The sequence below is a fragment of the Terrapene carolina genome, unplaced genomic scaffold (genome assembly GCF_002925995.2).
Source record: "Terrapene carolina triunguis isolate 2854851 unplaced genomic scaffold, T_m_triunguis-2.0 Scaffold234, whole genome shotgun sequence".
NCBI lineage: Eukaryota > Metazoa > Chordata > Testudines > Emydidae > Terrapene > Terrapene triunguis.
The window spans coordinates 7,446,048-7,466,584 of NW_020664585.1; the positions used below are offsets into that span (position 1 = coordinate 7,446,048).

Sequence of the window (20,537 nt, forward strand, 5' to 3'; positions counted from 1 at the left end):
CGGTGGCAGTTTTTAACCACCTCTTCCTGTCTTCTCAACAGGAGATGATGAATCAGGCCCGAAATAAAAGTTCTGGTGTTAAACTGGAAGTGAACGAGAGGTGAGAAAAAAGTATCAACTAAGGGAGAGTGGAATCTGGAGCTTCTCTTTTTGAGGGGAAGAGCTATTAATGAGGACATAGATCTCTTTAAATGAAGCCATCTGTGTAGTGGTGTCTCTGTTGACAAACCTGCCTTTCGTGTGCCTTGTACCATCACCAGCACAGTTGGATTTCTTATGTTCAAGCAAAATGTTATCTCTTGCAGAGTGGGGAAAAAGCATGTCCCCAATATAACATGCTGGGCTAAAATGTATTTTACTGCAAAACTCCACGTACTGTACATTGCTGCATCTGTTTTGAAGCTGTTTTCTGGGGTCCCTCAAACCGGGTTCCCCTTGATCTGGTTTCATTTCCATTTTATTTTAATCACACGGAAGATGTTCCCTCAATCAAACTTGCTAAATATTTTCTCCTTGTTTCCAACAGAATTTTGAACTCCTGCACTGATCTGATGAAGGTCGGTACTTCTGATATTAAACCTACATTAAAATCCCTGGAAATATGTGGTGTAATTTAAAATGCTTGGCTGAGCAATCGCTCTTTATAAAATCCTTGTGAAACAATGGAGTCTGCTTTGATTTGTTTCAGGCAATTAGGCTTCTCGTAATGACGTCCACCAAGCTACAGAAGGAGATTGTCGAAAGTGGAAGGGTGAGGCTCACTTTGGGACCATACAGCCACTCCTCTTTGTGGGCTGACATGAAATACTGGAGGAATTTTTTTCAAAAATTGCTCGACTTGCGCAAACATTAACCTAACATCACAGTTTCTAAAGCAGACCGTACACTATGAAACGTGGGGTGTTTATTGAAAAACGCATCCATAACCTGTGCTTTTAGGAGATGTTTGCTCTCATCTTAACACGCCTGGTCAATGTACAGAGGATGGTGATGACTCAATCCAGTCTATTTTAAACAGAAGTCAAAATTGTCAATCCTGGGGGGGCCTAGAATTATAGATTTAGGTATTTAAGTGAATGTGACTTGATTTGTCAGAGCTGTGGAGAGCCTGCAGCTCCCCCTGACTTTGGGCACAGCACTTCTGCAAATTGCGCCACTTCTGGGTAGGTGCCTGGATATGGATTTAGGAGCCTCACGGTTTTGGGAAAATTTCACCTGCACGTTCTATGTTTTTGGTCGCATACGTTTGTTTGACCACGGTGCCCTGGGACATGCTGTGTCTGGTGTATTCAAGGGAGCTGACACTTTTAAGAACAATTTGAAAATGTGACAGCTATTTTGATATGTTGATGGCTTATTTAGAAACTGATGCAAAGTGTGTCCTATTAAATGCGACCTAACATTTTCGTGACAACAGGGGGCAGCAACGACACAAGAATTTTATGCTAAGAACTCCCGTTGGACGGAAGGCTTGATCTCTGCCTCCAAAGCTGTGGGATGGGGAGCCACGCAGCTCGTGTAGGTATCTGCAATGCCTGTCGATTTTAAATAGTCACAGATTGGAAATGTTTCTCATGCACTGCACAGGAGGTTACCCTCAGTATGTGCTGCACTGTGGGTGTACAGAACCCCTGTATATGCTGTAACCTGTAACCAATGTGCACTCCGGTTTCCTAGCAGCTGAATTTAGAGCTGACCAAATAGACTGTATGCGGTAGGATCCCAGTTCTCTAGACCCAAGCCCCTCAATCAATTGAACAGGTAGTGTTGTCTCCCTGGCTGCTGCCCCACCTTCCCCTGATCATCGACCCCTAATAATACAGACGTTAGATTCTAAGGTTTGTCCCAGGAGAAGGATTTTTGCTTCCTCTTGTTAGCAAATATGGAATATGTTTTGGGTGTTACCACAATCGAAATAGTAGTAATAATGTAGGGCTCAGTCCTGCCAGGAGTCTGACCTCCATTCTGACCGGTGTGAATGGTAGGATTGGGTCTGTGGGAGAATATTCCACAGCCTGATACATTTCACAGCAATGTGTTTGTTTGTTTTCTGATAGCCTGAATCCAGGACCACTCTAATCATCCCCTTCCTCCTTGGTTTTTACACCCTTCAAGTACTGCTAGACTCTGGGGTTTTAGCACGTTTCCTCTATACATGAACCCTTTCAATGAAAAGCTTTGCAAGCAATTACTTAAAGCCACATGCAGAGTTTGAAGGATAAATAGCTTTGCACTTCCCTTATGTCAGGCTTCTCTAATCAGACTTCACTGTTGATCTATATTCTAGAGAATCTGCAGACAGAGTGGTCCTGCATACGGGCAAATATGAAGAACTGATTGTCTGCTCCCATGAGATTGCAGCCAGCACAGCCCAGTTGGTGGCTGCATCCAAGGTAAACTTTTGAACAGAAATGCATAAGAAAGAGGTGTAAGCTGTGACAAGTGTCTCCTCTGTTGTTCTGGTGGGGACACATCTAGGCATCAATGTGTGGGGGTCTGCCTCCCCTTCAGACTCAGTGCAGGCTAAGCAAAACTCTCTCTTGGAGAGGAATTATTACTTTTCAATTTAATTATGTTTTTTTTTTTAAAGTGAGATGTTGAATCCTTCATCTCCAGAAGGGCTGGCCTCTGAAAAGAGGATACAAAACCTTCTTGCCTCTCCTTTTGAGCTGACTCTGTAGCAAGAGTTCTGATACCAACACAAAACCCCAGAATAAATAACTGTAGACATCTGTGTTGGAGATTATATATATTCCATTTTCTGCCACCTTTCCAATGTATATGGACAAAAGAGGTTTTTAAAGGTTAAAAATGATTGATAGGTAGATAGATATTGGGGTCTTTTATCTGTGTTGCAACGTTAGTTGATTAAAACTAAAAGTATGTTAAAAGCTTATTTTATTTTTCACCACTGATGCTTTGTTAGTTCACTTATTTTGGTCACATCCGACAATGAAAATAAACTAGTCAATTTCACATTTGCTTCTAGTCCATTTCATCTTCAGGTTCTTATGGACTAGCAGCATTCTGCTGCAGTAATGTTAAATTAAAAAAATAAATAACCTTTTAAAAACAAAACCTAGAGGTTGGGCCTAGCCTGCTTGATGCAGCGTCTCTTAAAAATAACCAGATTCTTTCAAACAAAAGCAAATGACGTCTTGCCCCTTTTCCATTTCCGCAGCTTAGCTGTGTCTCATTTGGCTCTGAGTAGAATCTAAAGAGTTCAGGTTTCCATTCACGCACACATTTGGAAGCGTGTTTGCATACATACAAAAGACTGGCCTCTCTTTGCAGTTCCCTTGTAGCTAAGTAACTCTGAAAACACCTGGTTGATCTTTGCAGGTGAAAGCCGATAAGAACAGCAGGAACCTGGGCAAGCTCCAGGAGTGCTCACGCAATGTCAATGAAATGGCGGCCAATGTTGTGGCTTCCACTAAGTCCGGACAAGAGCAGATTGAAGACAAAGGTGAGGTGTAAACAGAGCCTTAGGGGTTTCAGTGCAGAAATATACATGACTCTCACACTGACTCCAAGTGTCAGCTCATGTGCATTTCAAATGAGCAGATAATTTATACGCTTTCTGCTAAGCGCCCGTACAGGGCTGGTGGGAGGAGAATATAATGGTGGATCAGTGTTTGAGTGCTATGGGATTCCCACATTCTGGGGTTTGGGGCTCTTGGCCTGCAGAGACCTATGCTTCTATTTGGGCTCTGGGAAGCACATTCAGTCATTTTTACCATCATTGACACCGCTGCTCTTACTACAGCCTCCACAGGGCCATCTTAAGGGCTTTGTCTAGGCACCAAACATTCAGGCAAGCCTGAACTACTGACTGTGAATTACAGGCCCAAATTGCAATGCAGCCAGGAGGAGATGAGTATCGTTCTCCTGCAGTCGCACGCCAACTACCAGCTGCAATTGTTCCTTAAAACTTTTCAGTGATTGAACTTTTAAAAATAATTTTTGCAATAGTTTAGCATTCATTTAATGTGAAATATTCCATAATGGAGACACAATCTAGGAAGTGATTTCTAATAACTTCCACAGGGACTAAGAGAAAAGTAGCTGTTACAGGATCAAACTTTTCAGTCTTTTCCCATAAATATTTGGGTCCCTGTTTATAAAGTTTCCAGGGAACTAGTGTGACAACATCCATCCTGGCTGACACACCAGGGATCGAACAAGGGAACTCCAAAGCTAGAAGTGTGAGCGGCTAGAGGTCAAGCTAGCTAGAGTCATCATGGCTCTGCACCTGGGGTTGAGACATACGTGCTTCAGCTGTGGATTGGGCACAGAGAGAGGGTTAGTAACACACTCACCAGTGGGTTACACTAGCACTTTCCCCACCGATTTGGACTGAGTGTGTGTGTCCAGCTGGCTCTGTTCTGTATCGTTGTTGGGACATGATCCTTGTAAGCTACAGGATTAACCCCCCCCCTCTTCCCTCCCTCTCCCCCCACAAGATACTATGGACTTCTCTGGCATGTCGCTAATCAAACTGAAGAAGGAAGAAATGGAGGCACAGGTATGGCACCCCTGGTTGAGAATAGGCAAACAGGGCTAGGTTTGTTTTACTGATCTAGCAAACGGAGTGCTCCCAGCCGTCCTCTCAGAACTAGTCTCTGAGAATCTCTGGTATGGATTTAAGCAGACAAGTCTTCAGCAATAAAATGGGACATAACTGACCTTGTTGCCAAAGAGTTCAGTCTCCTAGAATAGGAGTATATAGCAGAATGTATTAGGATGGGACACTGCAGCTGCCTAAAGTTCAGCTTGTGGTTCAACAGCCGAAATGTCTTCGTCACATCCCCTCCTAAAGCTCACTCTAAAGCTAACCTCGTTGTATGGTGATCCTGGTGCAGAATGGCTGCTACGTTCTACCCCAGAAGAGGCTGCATTTCTGGGTTAGGGGAGCCCCGTGATACCGTTAAGAGCTTTAGGCCCCTTAAAGAACATAGCCGTGATCGAGAGCTTCATAAACCATAATGTGATGGGAGAACGGTCCCCTTCTCTGACTGCTGCTGCCTATGACTAGAGGGATCATAGTGGTGTGCACCCAGCAGCTTGGGGTTAGAGACTAAAGGGCTTCTTGTTCTGCAGGTGAAGGTGCTGGAACTAGAGAAGAAGCTGGAGAATGAGCGAATTCGTCTCGGCGAGCTGAGGAAGAAGCATTACGCTTTGGCTGGAGTGTATGAAGACCCAGATGAGGGGGATGGGAAACCAGCTGTGGCTCCAAAGCGGAGCATCTTGAAGAAGCCACCACTGGCTCAGAAACCTGCCTTCCCCCTAGAACAGGACTGTGAGGTATTCTCTCTGATCCATTCCCCTTCAGCAGTGCTAACTAAACACCTCTGGTGGTTGCTATGTCTTATTTATCCTTGTTTGGTGTAAGGGGAAACTGAGGCAGAGCCAAGTGAAGCAACGGGCTTGGGGCTACACAGCGAGTCAGTGGCAGAGCTGGAATTAGAACATGGGAATTGCAGTTCCCAGAGCTCAGCCCAGTCCAACACCGTGTCTGCTGCATGCACTCGGTGTTTTCAGCATGAATAGTCCCCAGTGCACTTTAAACTGGTGGGATTCATACAAATGAAGGCTGGGGCGTGTGTCTCAATTTGCCTCTGTAACAGTCCTGCCACCCAGCCAGGAATTCTTACGCAGGGGGTAGGGGAAATGGAGCAGCAGTGCACCTGCCCTCTGGGAGACCAATGAATGATGAGTATTTATACCCCGTGGGCTAGGTGGGTCTTAGAGATGGAATTAGGTAGGTCCTTGCCCCAAACAACCTACAGTCAAGTTCCAGACAAAGGGTGGAGAGTTCCCCTTGTGATGACGGTTAGTGCGGTTCAGAGAATGGGGCAGGAGGGCACGTTGACAGCTCTTTCACTACTGCTTTGGTGAAAGGACCCAGCTGGGGTGGTTGCTGTTGGCACTGGTGGTGATGATGCCTTTTACCAATGGAATTGATTAATGGGTTTTTTCCACGTTGCATTTTTAGCTGAAGCAGCATGACGGCGTTTTTCAGGCCCACATTGTAAATTTCTAGGGGGATACAGAAGTTGATTCAGCACAAAAGGAAGAGGAGGCGTGGGCTGCTGCATTCGCCTTCCAGCCACAGTACACTTCGTCTTGGTGGAGGGGGCTAGGATTCCTGCCCCTCCTAATCCTGCTGGGCTCAGACTGTGCAGGCACCACGTTACCCCTCACAGGAAGAGCTCCACGTACCATGATGTAGGCATTCCAAAGCTGTTTTATCTGTGTTTTAAACAGATACTAACTGGATTAACCCAAGAATTGCCTTCAAGCTGGCAGGCTGTTGTTGGTCGGCTGGTGCTCCTGACTGCCACGTGTGAAGAATAACATGACTTTACACTTCCTTTCTATCACTAGAACAGTTGGGGTACTGTCGTTTACTAAAGCAATGCTAACAATGCCACGTGGCACATCAGTTCTACAGAAAGCGATTGGAGCAGCTCTCCTAGGTGATTGATTTTTTATTTATCAGCAATAGGAATCTTAAGTAAATGTAGGTGTATCTCACTACTGTAGTGCACAAACTTTAAGGAAATGTGAAACGTTTTTAAAGTAGGAAGTTGCTCTTTTCTTGCAGCATTTGCTTTAATAATGTGGCAGGTTGAGAAAGGGTAACGGATGTCTCTGCATGGGTAAGTACTCAAAGGAAGAGGCATAATTTAGTTTTAAACTGTCAATGTTTAAATGTTTTTAAAGGAACAGGGCTCATACAGGGGAGAACTAGTTAATATATATGATGGCAATAAGGGTGCAAACTTCTTTCTTATTAATGGATCAAGGTCAGGGGAATAGTTTCACTGTTTATAGTTAAGATAATTATCAGAATTAAACAATCTTGGTGTACAATATCCATGTAATAATTATTGGTAGAAAGTCTGCAGCAATAAAAATTTTGGGGAGATGTTAATTTAAAGAGACTCTGTTGGTTTAAATACTATAAAATTCCTTCCCCTGAGTTACTAGTAACATTTAGATTTGAGAACATTTTATTTAAATAATATATATTTTTTTGCTGTTTATGGACAATAGTCACTTTCACTATAGCTCATTGTAGATCTCTTTTGTGAAGTCAGTTTCAGGTCCTGGGTCTCATGCCCTAGCCCAGTGCTGCACTGGTTGGGACTGCAAGGACTAGATGGAAATGTTTTAGCCCTACCCAGTCTCTCTGTCACTAGGAAGTGTGGTATATAGGAATATGTGACTACTCTTCAGTACATAATGCTTAGGGATAGCCTGGAACTGGCTTCAACTCCCACTTCCCATCCTGTTTGTTCTCTACTGTAGGGGAGAGGTCACTGGCACATTGCCACATCAGGCTTCTAAACTGGAAGTGTGGTTATCTTCATGCGTTGTTTGATCAGCAGCATAGAGCCATGCACTGGCCTTCCCCGCCCCCCCCCCCCCCCCCCCCCCCCAGTGATTTGGTACTTTGCCTCCTCCACTGCTGAGAGCATGGCCCAGGCAGTATAGTGATTTGATGGTATACTGCAAGGGGAGTCCATAGGCAAACCAGTAACCAAATCTGGACCACCAGACACTTTTGAATAGACCCTGAAATCTTTACTTATTATGGTTATTGCAGTGTGAAAAAATGTTTCTCTGGAGTCTGGACCGTGACTATTCTTTGACAAAAAATAATAGACTCCCCCGCTGTATGTTAGAATGAACTGTCCCACTATCAGAGCTTAAATTCAGCTGGAGCAGAGCTCCTGTACATATTTTCAAACCCTGGGCACAGACGCCCTGAGACCCAGCGCCTCCTGCAGGGCTCCAGGAAATCCTCGATGGGAGTTTAAGCCCTGTTCATTGTGCAAAGAGCCCTGTACTCAGCATTTCAAATGTGGATGCACAAGGTTAACTTATGCAGCAATACACCCGCTTGAAAATGTTGGCTGATATGTCTTCTGAAACCACGTTTTACTTCCGGGATAGTGATTTTTGTCACTTCAGGATTTCAATTAAGGAATCTGACCACTCAGAACCAAGAATTCTGATAATTGAAGTGAATCCAGGTGACAACTTAGCCTGTCACTGCACCCCTCCCCCCCCCAGTTAATTGAAGGTATTTCCATGTAGACAACCACACCACAAATCACTTCTAAAGGTAGTACTGACATACAGTCTACAGCGGTTGCTTGCTATCAACTTTTCAGTGTGAAGACAAGACTACATGATGGAACTCTCACAGCAAAAGGAGAGCTGAAGGCTTGTAACTGTTTTTATACTGAAATCTGTTTGTTATATTTTAGTAGCAGGAAAGCTTGGTTTTGTACTCTTTTGTAAATCTCAAACAAGCAATAAAATGTGTTCATGGGTCTAATATCTTTATTATAAATTGTGGCAGGTAAGGGGATACAATTTAACAAAGGGGCAGGTTCTGCTAATGAGTCAAGTTAATGCAGACAACAGCTAAGTTTTGGGTTTTTTTGTGATTAAGGAAGTGTTCTTGAATACCATGTTTTTGTTCACACTTTTCCCCACTCTGTTCAATTATTTTTAGCATTGGAAATGGAAATTGGCCCTTCTTAAAACACTGCAGCTGGTTGGGACTTCTGTTTGGTTTGCACAGAAAGACCACTCCTGATCACATGCCACTAATGTTTAGTAAATATTCATATCCCTCAAAATAGACCAGCACATCCCAGTCCCACAGATAAATATCAGTCTCTGCCTCGCCTTGCCCTAAACTTTTGTCTGGGTGGAGGTGAGGCAGCACCAGGACAGAGCAGCTCAGCGATACTTGCTTGAGCTAGCTCATTTCCTTGCCTTTCCTAGCTGGACACATCTCCTCTATGCTTCTGGCTCAGGGGCTGAGAGCTTAGGAACATCTTTGAAGGGCAAATACTTAGGGAGACACAGCAGAGGGTTTTCAGGAAAGGGAGAGAATATGGTTAAGGGAGAGGGGAAGGGTAGTTGTCAGGGAGAAGAGTTATTGCTGGAGATCTCACATGGAGGGGCTCTCAGCCTGTTCCCTAACATCCCCGTTGATATAAGGGGCACTGGCTACGGGTCACCCCCTCACGTTGGGGAACTGATGGGCACCTTTAGGTGAAAGTGAGGCTGCACATAAAGAGCTCAAAGGGAGATGGCAGCCTGTGGCTTTGGACAGCAATGGACAATATCCTTCCATCTCATGGCTGCTAGGGAAAAACAAAAACCCTGGGAGACTTGGTCTAAAACTGACCCAGTGTTGCCAAATTACTGTCGTTGTTCTAAAGCATGCCAACATGTCTGAGCAAATAGACACCCTGCTGCATACATGCACCTTGCCATATACAGCTCGTACTCTCCCTCTTTGCATAGGCTGCCAATACAGCAGCCGTGTTTTAGGAGAGGGGGAGAGTAGAGCTGCATTTCTGCTACTATTCAACGTTGGCTTTGGTAACAGTCAAGCATGGGTGCTTGAAGGCCCAACCAAATCTCTAAATAAATCCTAATGGCAGGGTACATCTCATTCTATTAACCTCCAAAAGTTTACACCACCCCCTTATTTCATCCCTTCTTATTCTTTCCCTTCTAGAACAGTTTGGCTTATTCCGAGTTAGGAAAAAGGTTCATGCCATCACTATTTAATAACTATGCAGAATGGACCTAGGTCTTTATAGATTCAAAATGCTGCACAATAAAATCCTCAACAGTGTTGTCTCATTTGCAAGGAAAACAATGGCAGACGCGCAACAGCTTGCTGAATGCTCAAACGAATTAATTGTATGCAGTGCTGTTGTAGCCATTTTGGTCCCAGGATATCAGCGCTCTGTGTAAGCTCAAAAGCAACTCTCTCTCACCCACAGAAGTTGGTCCAATAAAAGATTTTACATCACCCACCTTGTTTCAAAGCAAATTAGTAGCAGGGCCAGGATTAGCATCCAGGCCTTCAGTTCCCAACACCATGCTTATTCCCTCCACACAGTCAAATCCACACGTGTAGCCTGCAACATGGAAGGACCTTAGGAAAAGCAATTAAACATGCTGGAATTAAGATCCTATCCACATCTCCAAAACTGTAACGTAAGGGGCCATCCTTCAGACTGGCTTGTACAAATTACAAGTTACATTTTTGCATCAGTGAAGAGAATGATCGAAGTTCAAGCCATTTAAGAAAAACCTTAAACAGAAAAGCCTTTTAGCCCTTATGTCAGTGCTGGGCTGCAGCGACAGCAGTTTGTTACACTACCACTCGTAGAGCCAAAACAGTAGTAGTAGCTACCATGAGAAATGTTCGGCGAAAAAAGTCTAGTTGAGGTAATGGGACCGACACAGCTATCACAACCCTGTGTATAGTAGACAATGCCTCAGACAGGAATGGTTATAGCTTCCTTCCTTACCTGTTGCTGCAAGAAGGCAGCCAGAGAGCTATTGCCCCTGGTTTTATTTATTCAAATCATTCCCAGAACCCTTCTGCAGGACTGAGATGTATCCTGAAGTCACACCGCAGGGATGAAAGCGAGCCAAGGAAGGACTGAACTCGTATTCAGAACAGCTTTTGGTTCCTGCAGAACTATCACAAAATTAAATATAATAGAAGAGACTTTGCTTCATGCGTAAGAGGATATTGCACTGTTGCCTCTAATCATCTAAATTATTAATATTTTCACCTGATTAAATTGTAATCCTATTTTTTTCTGAAAAAAAAAAAAAAAATACATCACCCAACAAATATCCAAGTCATTAAAGGAGAAATTTGCCCAAAGCAGAGCCCACTCTATTCATTTACTGATTGTAATCCTGAAACTGTTAACAATTACAGATCGCCAACTCCAAAGAAAAAGTAAACACCAAAGGAATTTAGTTTATCATTTATTGAAATGAACTAGTGGTCTCTTAACCACTAACAATTCCATTCTTATACAGCACAAATAAAACCTTTATAGTATTATGTTACATTAGAAACAAATACCACTGTAAGTGTAGTGAGAGTTTCAACCTGCTTAGAGTCTCTTCCGATTTCCAGCTGCCCCAGTCTGATTTCCCTGTATGAAATGTATACAGATTTTGAAATAGGGTTTTTGGTGTTAATCTTGTGCGTCATTTGACAAAGCAAGTAACATGTCTAATGCATCAAGCTATACTGAGTACCCTCCACCCCGCCTGGAAGATTTACATCCTTCCTAACCTCTTCATTAAAGTGCGTGTGGAGGGGGAGACATTTACATACCAGTTTATTATTTTAATATGCTAAGTAGTATTGACAGATTAGTCATAATTATACTTATTGGGTTCTCGGCACTGTGTCAGGTAAGTCCAATACCTCTTAGCTTTCTTCAGTTTCACTCCATCCTGAACTTCATCCTTTAAGGTCTGAGAAATAATACATAGTGGACTTGTCACACTATGCACAAAAGGGGGAAGGTAGTTCTTCAGTTTCATAGTTGCTTTCAACATATGTACAAACAGTGCTAATGATTTATTCACAGGAAGAGCAAAGCCAATTAACACAGTGAGTTCCATGATGGAAGTACCTCCAAGGAATACACACTTTGGCTAACGCAGAACTATAACCACAACAACTCATCACCATTTGTCTATCCACAGCTCATTTTGCTGAATGTTCAAAGAACTACGACAGTGTATACAAATGAGATTTTTAAAGAACTCTATGGATAAACATGGCAAGTCCATCTTCATTGCTGTAGTACTTTTATAATCTTTAAAAAAAAAAACACTAACTACACAGCACAGGTAAAGTGAACAAAGTCACTATTTACAAAGTTTCATACAAATGTCAGCAGAAGTAAAAACCATCCAAAAACACATTTTAAATGCTACCTACAGTCTAAAATCAAGTTACACCTCTCAATTTAAGCTCAGTGCCCACTCTATGTTATAAAGACATTTCCTTAACGTAGATTATTGTTAGGACGTATTTGCCATTTGTAGCAAAAATCACACCACACTGTATATTAAAGAACATTTTGGCAAGAGAATTGAGCCATCCCTTTATATAGGATCCTACTTGCCAATGGTATTTTAACCTCTCATTATAAAGAGTACAGATTAGTATAGTTCTAAACATCCTATCTACAACAGAAACTACTCGGTTTTTAACAAAAATAGTTGGGAGACACTATCACATGGGGATAGGCCTGAAATATCACCTGCATCTCTCATCCCACCCAGACAGATTAGTATAGTGTCAACTGGGTTTCAGAAAGCAGGATTCAACCTTCCAAAGCTCTCTTCTTCCTCCACCCTCAAACACTGCCAACAGTCAAGCATATTAGTAACCACAAACCAGTTTGAACACACACACACACACAAGAACATTTGCCATAAGCAGCTAGAGTTCAGTTACAAGATTGCTACAACTGACTTAATACAAGTTTCCTTGACAGTGTATTTAAAAAAAAAAAAAAAAAAATCAAATCCATCATCCATTGAGGGCAATTAAGCATACAAATAGCAGATACCACCCTTTAATCTTCTAGAGTATTAGCTGAAAAATCTTTTATAAAAAAGGATGACTTTTAGAGCCCTTAATCAAAGGAGTTAAGCAATGGCCATTGATTTGAAAGGTTATGTTCATAGTCTTACTGGTCCAATTGCAAAGAGTGATTTTTAAGGCACATCAGCCACATACATATGTGATAATGCATTGTTTTCAGACAGCAAATTGCATCAGCTTAATTTGTATTTAATTTGCACAGTACAGGTTTGCTTTTTTAGACAAAGTATCCCTGAATGGTCCTGTCATCATTATACAAATTACTTTAAAAAGAGGAAAATGTAACAAGTACAAATATTTTGGAATATTTCTTAATAGAAATTTTAATCTTGTATTTTACCTGGACTATTTCTTACTAGAAATAGTTGGGCAATACCACTCCCCCCACAAAGGTAGGTAGACAGTATTCAGTATAAAATTCAGACCACACTTCTTATCCCCTCCATCACGGAGAATTTTTCTTAGCTCAAAATAAATTGGCACTTGCTGGTTGATTTTACTATGCTTTTAAGAATCTGATTAGGGACATATTTACCACACAACCCCCCTAAACTCCCTGTACACAACCACCACCTCTTGTGGCCTAGCTCATTTTCACAGCAGCTTTATGATTTGCATTCAGATACGACATTTAACATCCAAATGGCATCACCAAAAAAATTATTTTGAAACATTAGTAGTTCACAATTAACTTAAAGCGAGCCATAATGGGAAGACAATACCAAGAAAAGAGTATGCTACTCTATTTAAAATCATTTACGATCAGCTAGTGTATTGGGAGACCAGACTTGCAAACAAATTCACCACACATTGTTTCACAACTTGTTAGGCTTACCAATTCCCTTCTCATCACTTTCCAGGCTTTCAGGGAGCTGTTCAGATACCAAGAACTTTGACCATTCTGGTGCCTTTGATCTTCTAGGGGCAGAGTTAGCCCAACAGCCTTCCTTCCAGACTAGATGCTATTATGCTAATGTTAGCATGTAGCCACTACCAAATTCTAGGGGAGAAACAACTAGATGAGTTATGGTTTGTGTAGAGAAAAAATATTCTGTTTTGACCTTTAAGGGAAAGAAATCCCTGGACCATTCCTGATGGAAAATTATTTCAACCACTTCTAAACAGTGGGAGATTGTAGTTTAAAAAACAGCTGCCTCTAGATGAGAGATGGAAAAGATTTTGGGCCTGGCTTTTTCGTAGGTGTCATTGTTTTAGGCTGCATTGGTGAGAGATCTGGGGTCAGAGGGAGTTTAGAATATGAGCTAGGCTGCTCAGCGGTGGATTAAAAATGTAGGCTTGTGACTCTGGCTCCAGTTCCTTGAATCATCACAATGAAATCCGAGCTTCCAAAGTCATGAAAAAATATATTCTAATCTAACCCACATACTTAGAGAAATTAAGCAAACACACAGTCAGCCCCTCCACAGCAAGAGTGGGAGAAAACCAAGATTGGGGTAGGATAAACTAGGGTGAGGGGATGGAGGCTGTTTTGAATTTGAAGTTGATACTAGGAGTTTTCTTTACACAGGCCAAAAGAATTGATCATCTAGTACCAAAAGTGGTGAATCTATAATAATTTCTGGTGACAAAGGATATAGAAAGCTGAACAGCGTGTGCACACAAACTTCTCACCACCGTGAACATTCATGATAGATCACAACTGCTAGCTCGAAACAGACGCTCTATAATATCCGCAGGGTTGCAGTATGCCAATGACATGCTGATCTCAGTTTTAACGGTATTACACCTTTGTTTTATATTTAAAGACCAGCCTGAGTTAGGCAACCAATGTGTCTCCCCCCACCTCCAGGAGTTAACGTAAGGCATTTTTCACCACTAAAGCTTACCACCATTTGGACAATAATCTACATAAGAAACATTTGTCCATGCAGAATAAATATCACTCTCAGTTTACCAAACATTTGACAACTTCCAGGATGGCCTATTTGGATCTCAGAGTAAATGCTTTTAACAGACTTGTTTAGAAGTTACATATTAACAGTCTTCAAACTGGAGCCATTGTCCCAACTTCCTAGAAAACCAATGCTCAGGAACTGCAACTTCTTGATTCTGTCTTCCCGCACAGGCCACATCATTTAAAGGCACAGAAAGAAAGCCTTTTATATTCCCAGCTTTCAACACTGCCAGTTTCCTGCAGCACGGGGGGGGAAGTGTGTCCCCAGTCCTTGCACCCCCAAGATGCAGCTAACGGAACAATATTATAGGGGAAAGACTTCTTAACCATAGCTGGTGATCAGTTTACTTGTGCTAGAGTTTCTGCTTAATACTGCGTTTAAAATGGCAGATATTTTTGGGGAGTATCCCCAGGTCTCTCTTCTGCTCTTCCTATGGCTCAGGTGCCTAAGTAGACTTAGTAGTCTTATTTCTCCATATTTATATTGTCTTAACTATGTTCAGTGTAAAGTTTTTCTGCACAAAAACAGGAGCAATGTGTAGGCCTTTCTCCACACACTGTCGGCCTTCAAAAGTTTAGTATCTAGGATGTGCAAGATCTATCTTCCTAGCCAGGTTAAGTAGCAGGAAACTGAAACTTAAGAGCTCCTCTGTAAGTTGGCACCTGGCAAGGGTAAAATCTACCTGGCTGCTTTTCCTAAAACTTTAGAAAATCTAATGCAAGAATGTCTGTTTAGAGTTTGTGCACCTCTGATTCTAAGAGCAAATTTACTGTACACAACCACCAACACTGTGGCCTAGACCTGGGGCTAGTTTTTCAAGCAATACACACTTCCATTGCAGATTTATGCTTACCATTTAAATACAGTTACCACACATCAATTACCAATGGATGGTATAGAACATTATTTTGAGACAAATAGTTTACAATTAACCATGCTTAAATCAGGCTGTAATGGGAACATAATACTAAGACAGACAAATATGCTAGTTTATTAAAAATCATGTACCATCACTAGATTACAGAAAGCCCATACTTATTGTGCAAACAAAACTACTGCACCTTGTTTCACAACTTGCTAGGCTTATAAAATTACCCCTCTATTAGCGCTTTCCAGGCTTATCTAAGGAACTGTTCAGGTGCCAAGAACTTTGACCAATCTGCTGCCTCTGAACTCCTAGGGGGAGGGCTAGCCAAAAGTCCTATTTTTAGACCAAGGGATTTCCTGATAAGATTTCCTAGTAATTGCTAGCAACTACCAAGTTTAGGAGGAAAACAGCCTATTGAAAAATCATGGTTTGGATAGAGAAAAAAAATATTTTATTTCTATATTCTATTATTCTAAAAAGTTCTATTACCACCGTTAGAGGAAGACAGCTCATGAATCATTCCAGCCAAAGAGAAATTACAGAAGCTTCAGGACACTGGGAGATGAGGGACGGAACACAGAAACCCCCAGAAGAGAGAGAGAGAGCAAGACAGACACATTTTGGACTCTGCTTCTATATCATTGATCCAGTTTAGAGTGGGCAGGTTCAGGAGGGATTGGGAATATGAGGTTGTGGTGCTTTAATTGGACACCAAATGATATAGCTACCCAGGACTGGATTAAGACATAGGGTTGTGCTCAGTATCCTGCCTCCTGGAGTCACATGATGTAAGATTACTCTAAACAGTGACGCTATTGTATCACGGGGGTTGCCAGTATAACCTTTCTAAACAACTGATTGGTTGGTCCCCTTGGAGCTAGCTTTCCAGGGCAGCGAAACTTGTCTTAAATTATTACTATTCAACACTAACTACCCAGTTCAGGTAAAGTGAATAAAGTCATCATTTACAAAGTTGCATACAAAAGGTTAGCAGAAGCAAAAACCATCCAAAATGGGCATTTAAAATGCTACCTGCATTCTAAAACCATGTTACACCTTGCCATTTGAGCTCAGTGTCCACTTTTATATTATAAAAATGTTTCCTTAACTCTGATTCTTTTTAGAAGTATTTGCCATTTGTAGCACACATTTCAAATCAAACCACACTGTATATTAAAGAACATTTTGGCAAGAGAATGGAGCCATCCCCTTATATAGGATCCAACTTGCCAATAGCATTTTAACAACACTTTCATTACATACAGTACAGATTCATATGGTTCTAAACATCCTATCTATATCACAATTTACTCTTTACCTATAACAGATGAGCTGGAAACAGTGTCAGAGGGTGAGAGGCGTGAAATAGCCCCTGCATCTCTTACCCTACCCAGCCAGATTAGTGTGGTATAATTTGTGTTTCTGAAAATAAGACTCCAAAAGCTTTCCAAAGCTCTCTTCTTCCCCCACCCCCCAAACATTGCCATCAAGCAAGCACATAAGTTTGCACATACACCAATACTCATTAATGGCCAAGCATTTTCCATGAACATCTGGAGTACAGTTTTGAGACTGTTATAACAACTGAAACAGTCAGTCATTGTGACAGTGTCTAAAAACCAAACTAATCATCCACTGAGAGCAATTAAGCATACAAATAGTAGATACTGCCTTATTCTAAAGTACTAAGTGAAAAATCTTTCATAAAAGAAAGTGTCCCTACATCAAAAGGGTTAAGCAATGGCCATTGATTTGAAAGATATGCTAATATTCTAGTAAGAATATTACAATCACAAGTAGTGATCCTAAGGCACATCAGCCACATGCATATGTGATAATGCATTGTTTTCAGACAGTAAATTGCATCAAATTAATCTGTATTTAGTTTGCACAATACAGTATTTTTTTTTAAAACAACGTATCCCTGAATGGTCCTGTTATCACTAAAGGTACTAAAAACAGACAAATTTAACAAGCAATAAAAAATATTTTGGACTATTTCTCAGTAATACCAATAATGGGCTATACCATTCGAAAAAGAGTTAGGTACATAAAATGCAGTGCAAAGTTCAAATTACACTTATCTCATCCCTGCCATCGTTTCTGAGGAATTTTGTAACCCAAAAAATAAGTTGGCAATTGATAAGCATAAAATCTACCTGGTTATTTTTACAAAGCTTTAGCAAATCTAATCTGAGTGCCCATTTAGAGTTTTTGTACCCATCTATCAATCTTGTAGCTCTAGACCTGGGTTTATTATTTCTACAGCAGCTTTATGCTCAGCATTCAGATTCAATGGTTACTATCCAGATCCTAGCACTGGTAGCACAGAACATTCTTAGTGAAAGATTTACAGTTCACAATTAATCGTGCATATATGAAGCCTCAATGGGAACACAATACCAAGAAAAGACACTTTAAAAAATCATGTACCACCACTAGATTACAGAGAGACCATACTTATGCAACCAAATCCACTGCACATTGTTTCACAACTTGCTAGGTTTACAAAATTCCCCCTCTTTCCAGAGGGGGGAGCTGTAGGGGGAGCTGTTCAGGTACCCATCTGCACTCTCTGATCTTCAAATGGGAGAGTTAGCCATGTAGTCCTATTTTCAGACCAGAGGGTTTCCTGTTATGAGATTATTTATTATTAGCACCTATCAAACTTCAGGGGGAAATAACTAATTGGGAGTCAGAGGGTTTACATAGAACGGGGGGCAAGGGGGGGGGGAATCAAATAAATAATCTGTTTTGACCCTTATCAGAAAAAAGGCACTGGAGCCTTCCAAGTAATCTAACACTCGCCCGGACAGTGGGAGATGGTGGTTTGAGAAAGTCTGCCTCCACATACAAGATGCAGCAGATTCTGAACTATGTTTCAGAAGTCATTGTTCTAATTAGTGGAAGGGCAAAGGTTGATTGAGGATGGGAGAGGCTGAGAATATGAGTTTGCGGAATTTTGATTAGTCATCAAACAATATGGCTGCTCAGGGCTGATTAAGACATGGGCTTGTGCCTAGGGCCCTGGTTCCAGGAGTCACACAATGACATCAAAAGGTAAACTTGTGTAGAGATCCCCCTTCTGCCCCCAAATGGCATGAGAATGGGAGGACAAATTAAGCAAGATGCAAACAGCCATCCTAGAGTGTTTTGACTATTGGAGGGAAGGTTAATTGTACATTTCAGATTAAAAAGAATTTCAAACACTGTAGGACAGAAGATGATGGTGTCTAGGGGCAAGGCATGCCTCTAAATAAGAGACAGAGCAGAGAGGTTGAGAATATGCGTTTGTGGACTTTGAATGGGCACCAAATGAAATGACTGCCCAGTGCTGGATTAAGAGAAATTTAGGCCTAGCACTCCGGCTCCTGAAATCACAAGACAAGATCAAAAGTTACACTTGTGTAAAAAAAAAATTGCTTCTCAAACCCATCACATGAGAAGGACAAATTAACCAAAATGTAAGCAGCTACCCTACCAGCAAGGCAGGAAAGTGGGGAAAACAGAAGGAGGCTGGTGAGACTAGGTTCAAGAGGGTGTGGACGGTGAAGTTTCTACAAAAATATGAACTGGCACTACAAATAGTTTTCTTTACATGGCTTCCAGGATCAATCACCTAATAGAGAAAGATATTCGGTTACTTATTTCAAAAGACCGGGACTTTCAGGAAAGTAACAATGTACAGAAGTGAAAGGTGCGCATTTTTATTGTGAAAAATCCAAAGCAACAACAAATTTAGGAATTAAAAATATTTTAAGAATTAATGTTTTTCAAAATAAGCTACCGAACATTTTCTGATTAGCAGGCTCTGAGAACAAAGTTAGTGTACCCAGCCACCAATGTGGAGCCTCGGGTTTATTTCAAAGAATGCAGGTCATTTCCACTGCATTCTTTGAAATGCAGCTTTATGCTTAACATTTAGATACAATGGTTACCACCCAAATACCAGCACTGACAGCACAGAAAATTCTTTTGAGATATAAATAGCTCACAATTAACCATGCTTAAAATCCAGCCGCAATGAGAACACAATACCATGTCAGACAAGTATGCTATTTCCTTAAAATCATTTACCATCACTGAAGTATTGAGAGCATACTTATAATGCAAACAAATCCACTGCATTGTTTCACAACTTGCCAGATTTACAAAATTCGGCCCCACCACTTTCCTACAAAAAATAGTTTACATAGTCACTGATTTTAAGAAACAGAAAAGAAAATGATTACATTTACTGAGTACAATTTCACAACCCCATGTTGCAGCCCAAACTTTGTGTTCCATTGTGCAAAGCACAGAGGTTTTCCATTGCCGATATTAAGTCTCTGAGAGGGAGAGAGAAAGGACTAAAATTTAAGCACCAATACATGAGTTAGGCGCACTGATGTATTCACTGTAGGATAAAGCCAGGATGTGGTGGAAGACGAGGTGGTGGTCTTTGGGGCAGTGCTGGAGGGTACTGTGATACAAACTGAGATGGGTATCCTGGCTGTGGCATTTGACCTGCAGATTGAACTCCCACTCGTGGGGGAAGGGGAGGGTATGGAACTCCTGGATAAGGAAGAGCAGGTCCTGAATCCATTGCTGCAGTAAATGGAGTGGGAAAGCGTCCTGCTGGGACTGATGGAGGAGGTGGGGGTGGTATTCGCCGGGGCATAACTAAGGGAGGAGCGTTTGCATCTGAAGAGTAGGAAGTTTGAGGTGCTGGTGTTGTCTCAGGTGCTCTTGGCTGAGGCTGCTGCTGAACCTGTGGAAGTCTCTGTCCCTTCAGCACCATCTCTTGGAGCTTCTCGATTTTTACACGTCGCAAGTGAGCCAGTTTACGTTTGCTCTGGTATTCATCAATGAATGAATCCAGCGATACTTCACCATCAAGAAACTTTTCTGCCATATTCTGTCAAACATTGAATAACCCTGTTAGAAAGTAATGTGTTCTGAAGGAACCAGAAATAGCTTATATCCTAACAGCATTGTGTCTCCTTTCCTGTCATTTGTTCCAGCTTGCACATGGAAGACAGAAGACGGTATACTTTACAATTCCAAGCAATGTTTTTCTCAGTTATTTCTCAGATGTATTTGAGTTCATCTCTATTCAGCTATCATTTTGTGCCCAAGCCATGGTAGCAAGAACATTTAAACCTGGCTCTTGGTTAGCAGGGCTCTCATGTTTCCCTGACATCTGGAAACACGAATGAATCACATTCAACAGTTTTCCAGATGGCTGGCCAAACCATTCATTTTATGATTCAGCATTGCCAATACTGACCAGGAAACCACT

General features: G+C 41.6%; 2 protein-coding genes across 2 annotated transcripts in view; one reads left to right on the plus strand and one right to left on the minus strand.

Moving 5' to 3' along the window:
• HIP1R (huntingtin interacting protein 1 related) overlaps positions 1–7,429 on the plus strand; it is a 57,694-nt gene extending 50,265 nt beyond the window's left edge. Inside the window, exons 24-32 of the mRNA XM_024196166.2 lie at positions 42–100; positions 527–557; positions 689–751; positions 1,418–1,518; positions 2,288–2,393; positions 3,343–3,466; positions 4,464–4,525; positions 5,101–5,304; positions 5,996–7,429. Coding sequence (XP_024051934.1) covers positions 42–100; positions 527–557; positions 689–751; positions 1,418–1,518; positions 2,288–2,393; positions 3,343–3,466; positions 4,464–4,525; positions 5,101–5,304; positions 5,996–6,043 — 798 coding nt within the window. The 3' untranslated portion in view covers positions 6,044–7,429. The remainder of the gene's footprint in view (positions 1–41; positions 101–526; positions 558–688; positions 752–1,417; positions 1,519–2,287; positions 2,394–3,342; positions 3,467–4,463; positions 4,526–5,100; positions 5,305–5,995) is intronic.
• A 3,382-nt stretch (positions 7,430–10,811) lies between these two features.
• VPS37B (VPS37B subunit of ESCRT-I) overlaps positions 10,812–20,537 on the minus strand; it is a 31,588-nt gene continuing 21,862 nt past the window's right edge. Inside the window, exon 4 of the mRNA XM_024196165.2 lies at positions 10,812–20,153. Within this exon, the coding sequence (XP_024051933.1) occupies positions 19,650–20,153 (504 nt within the window). The 3' untranslated portion in view covers positions 10,812–19,649. The remainder of the gene's footprint in view (positions 20,154–20,537) is intronic.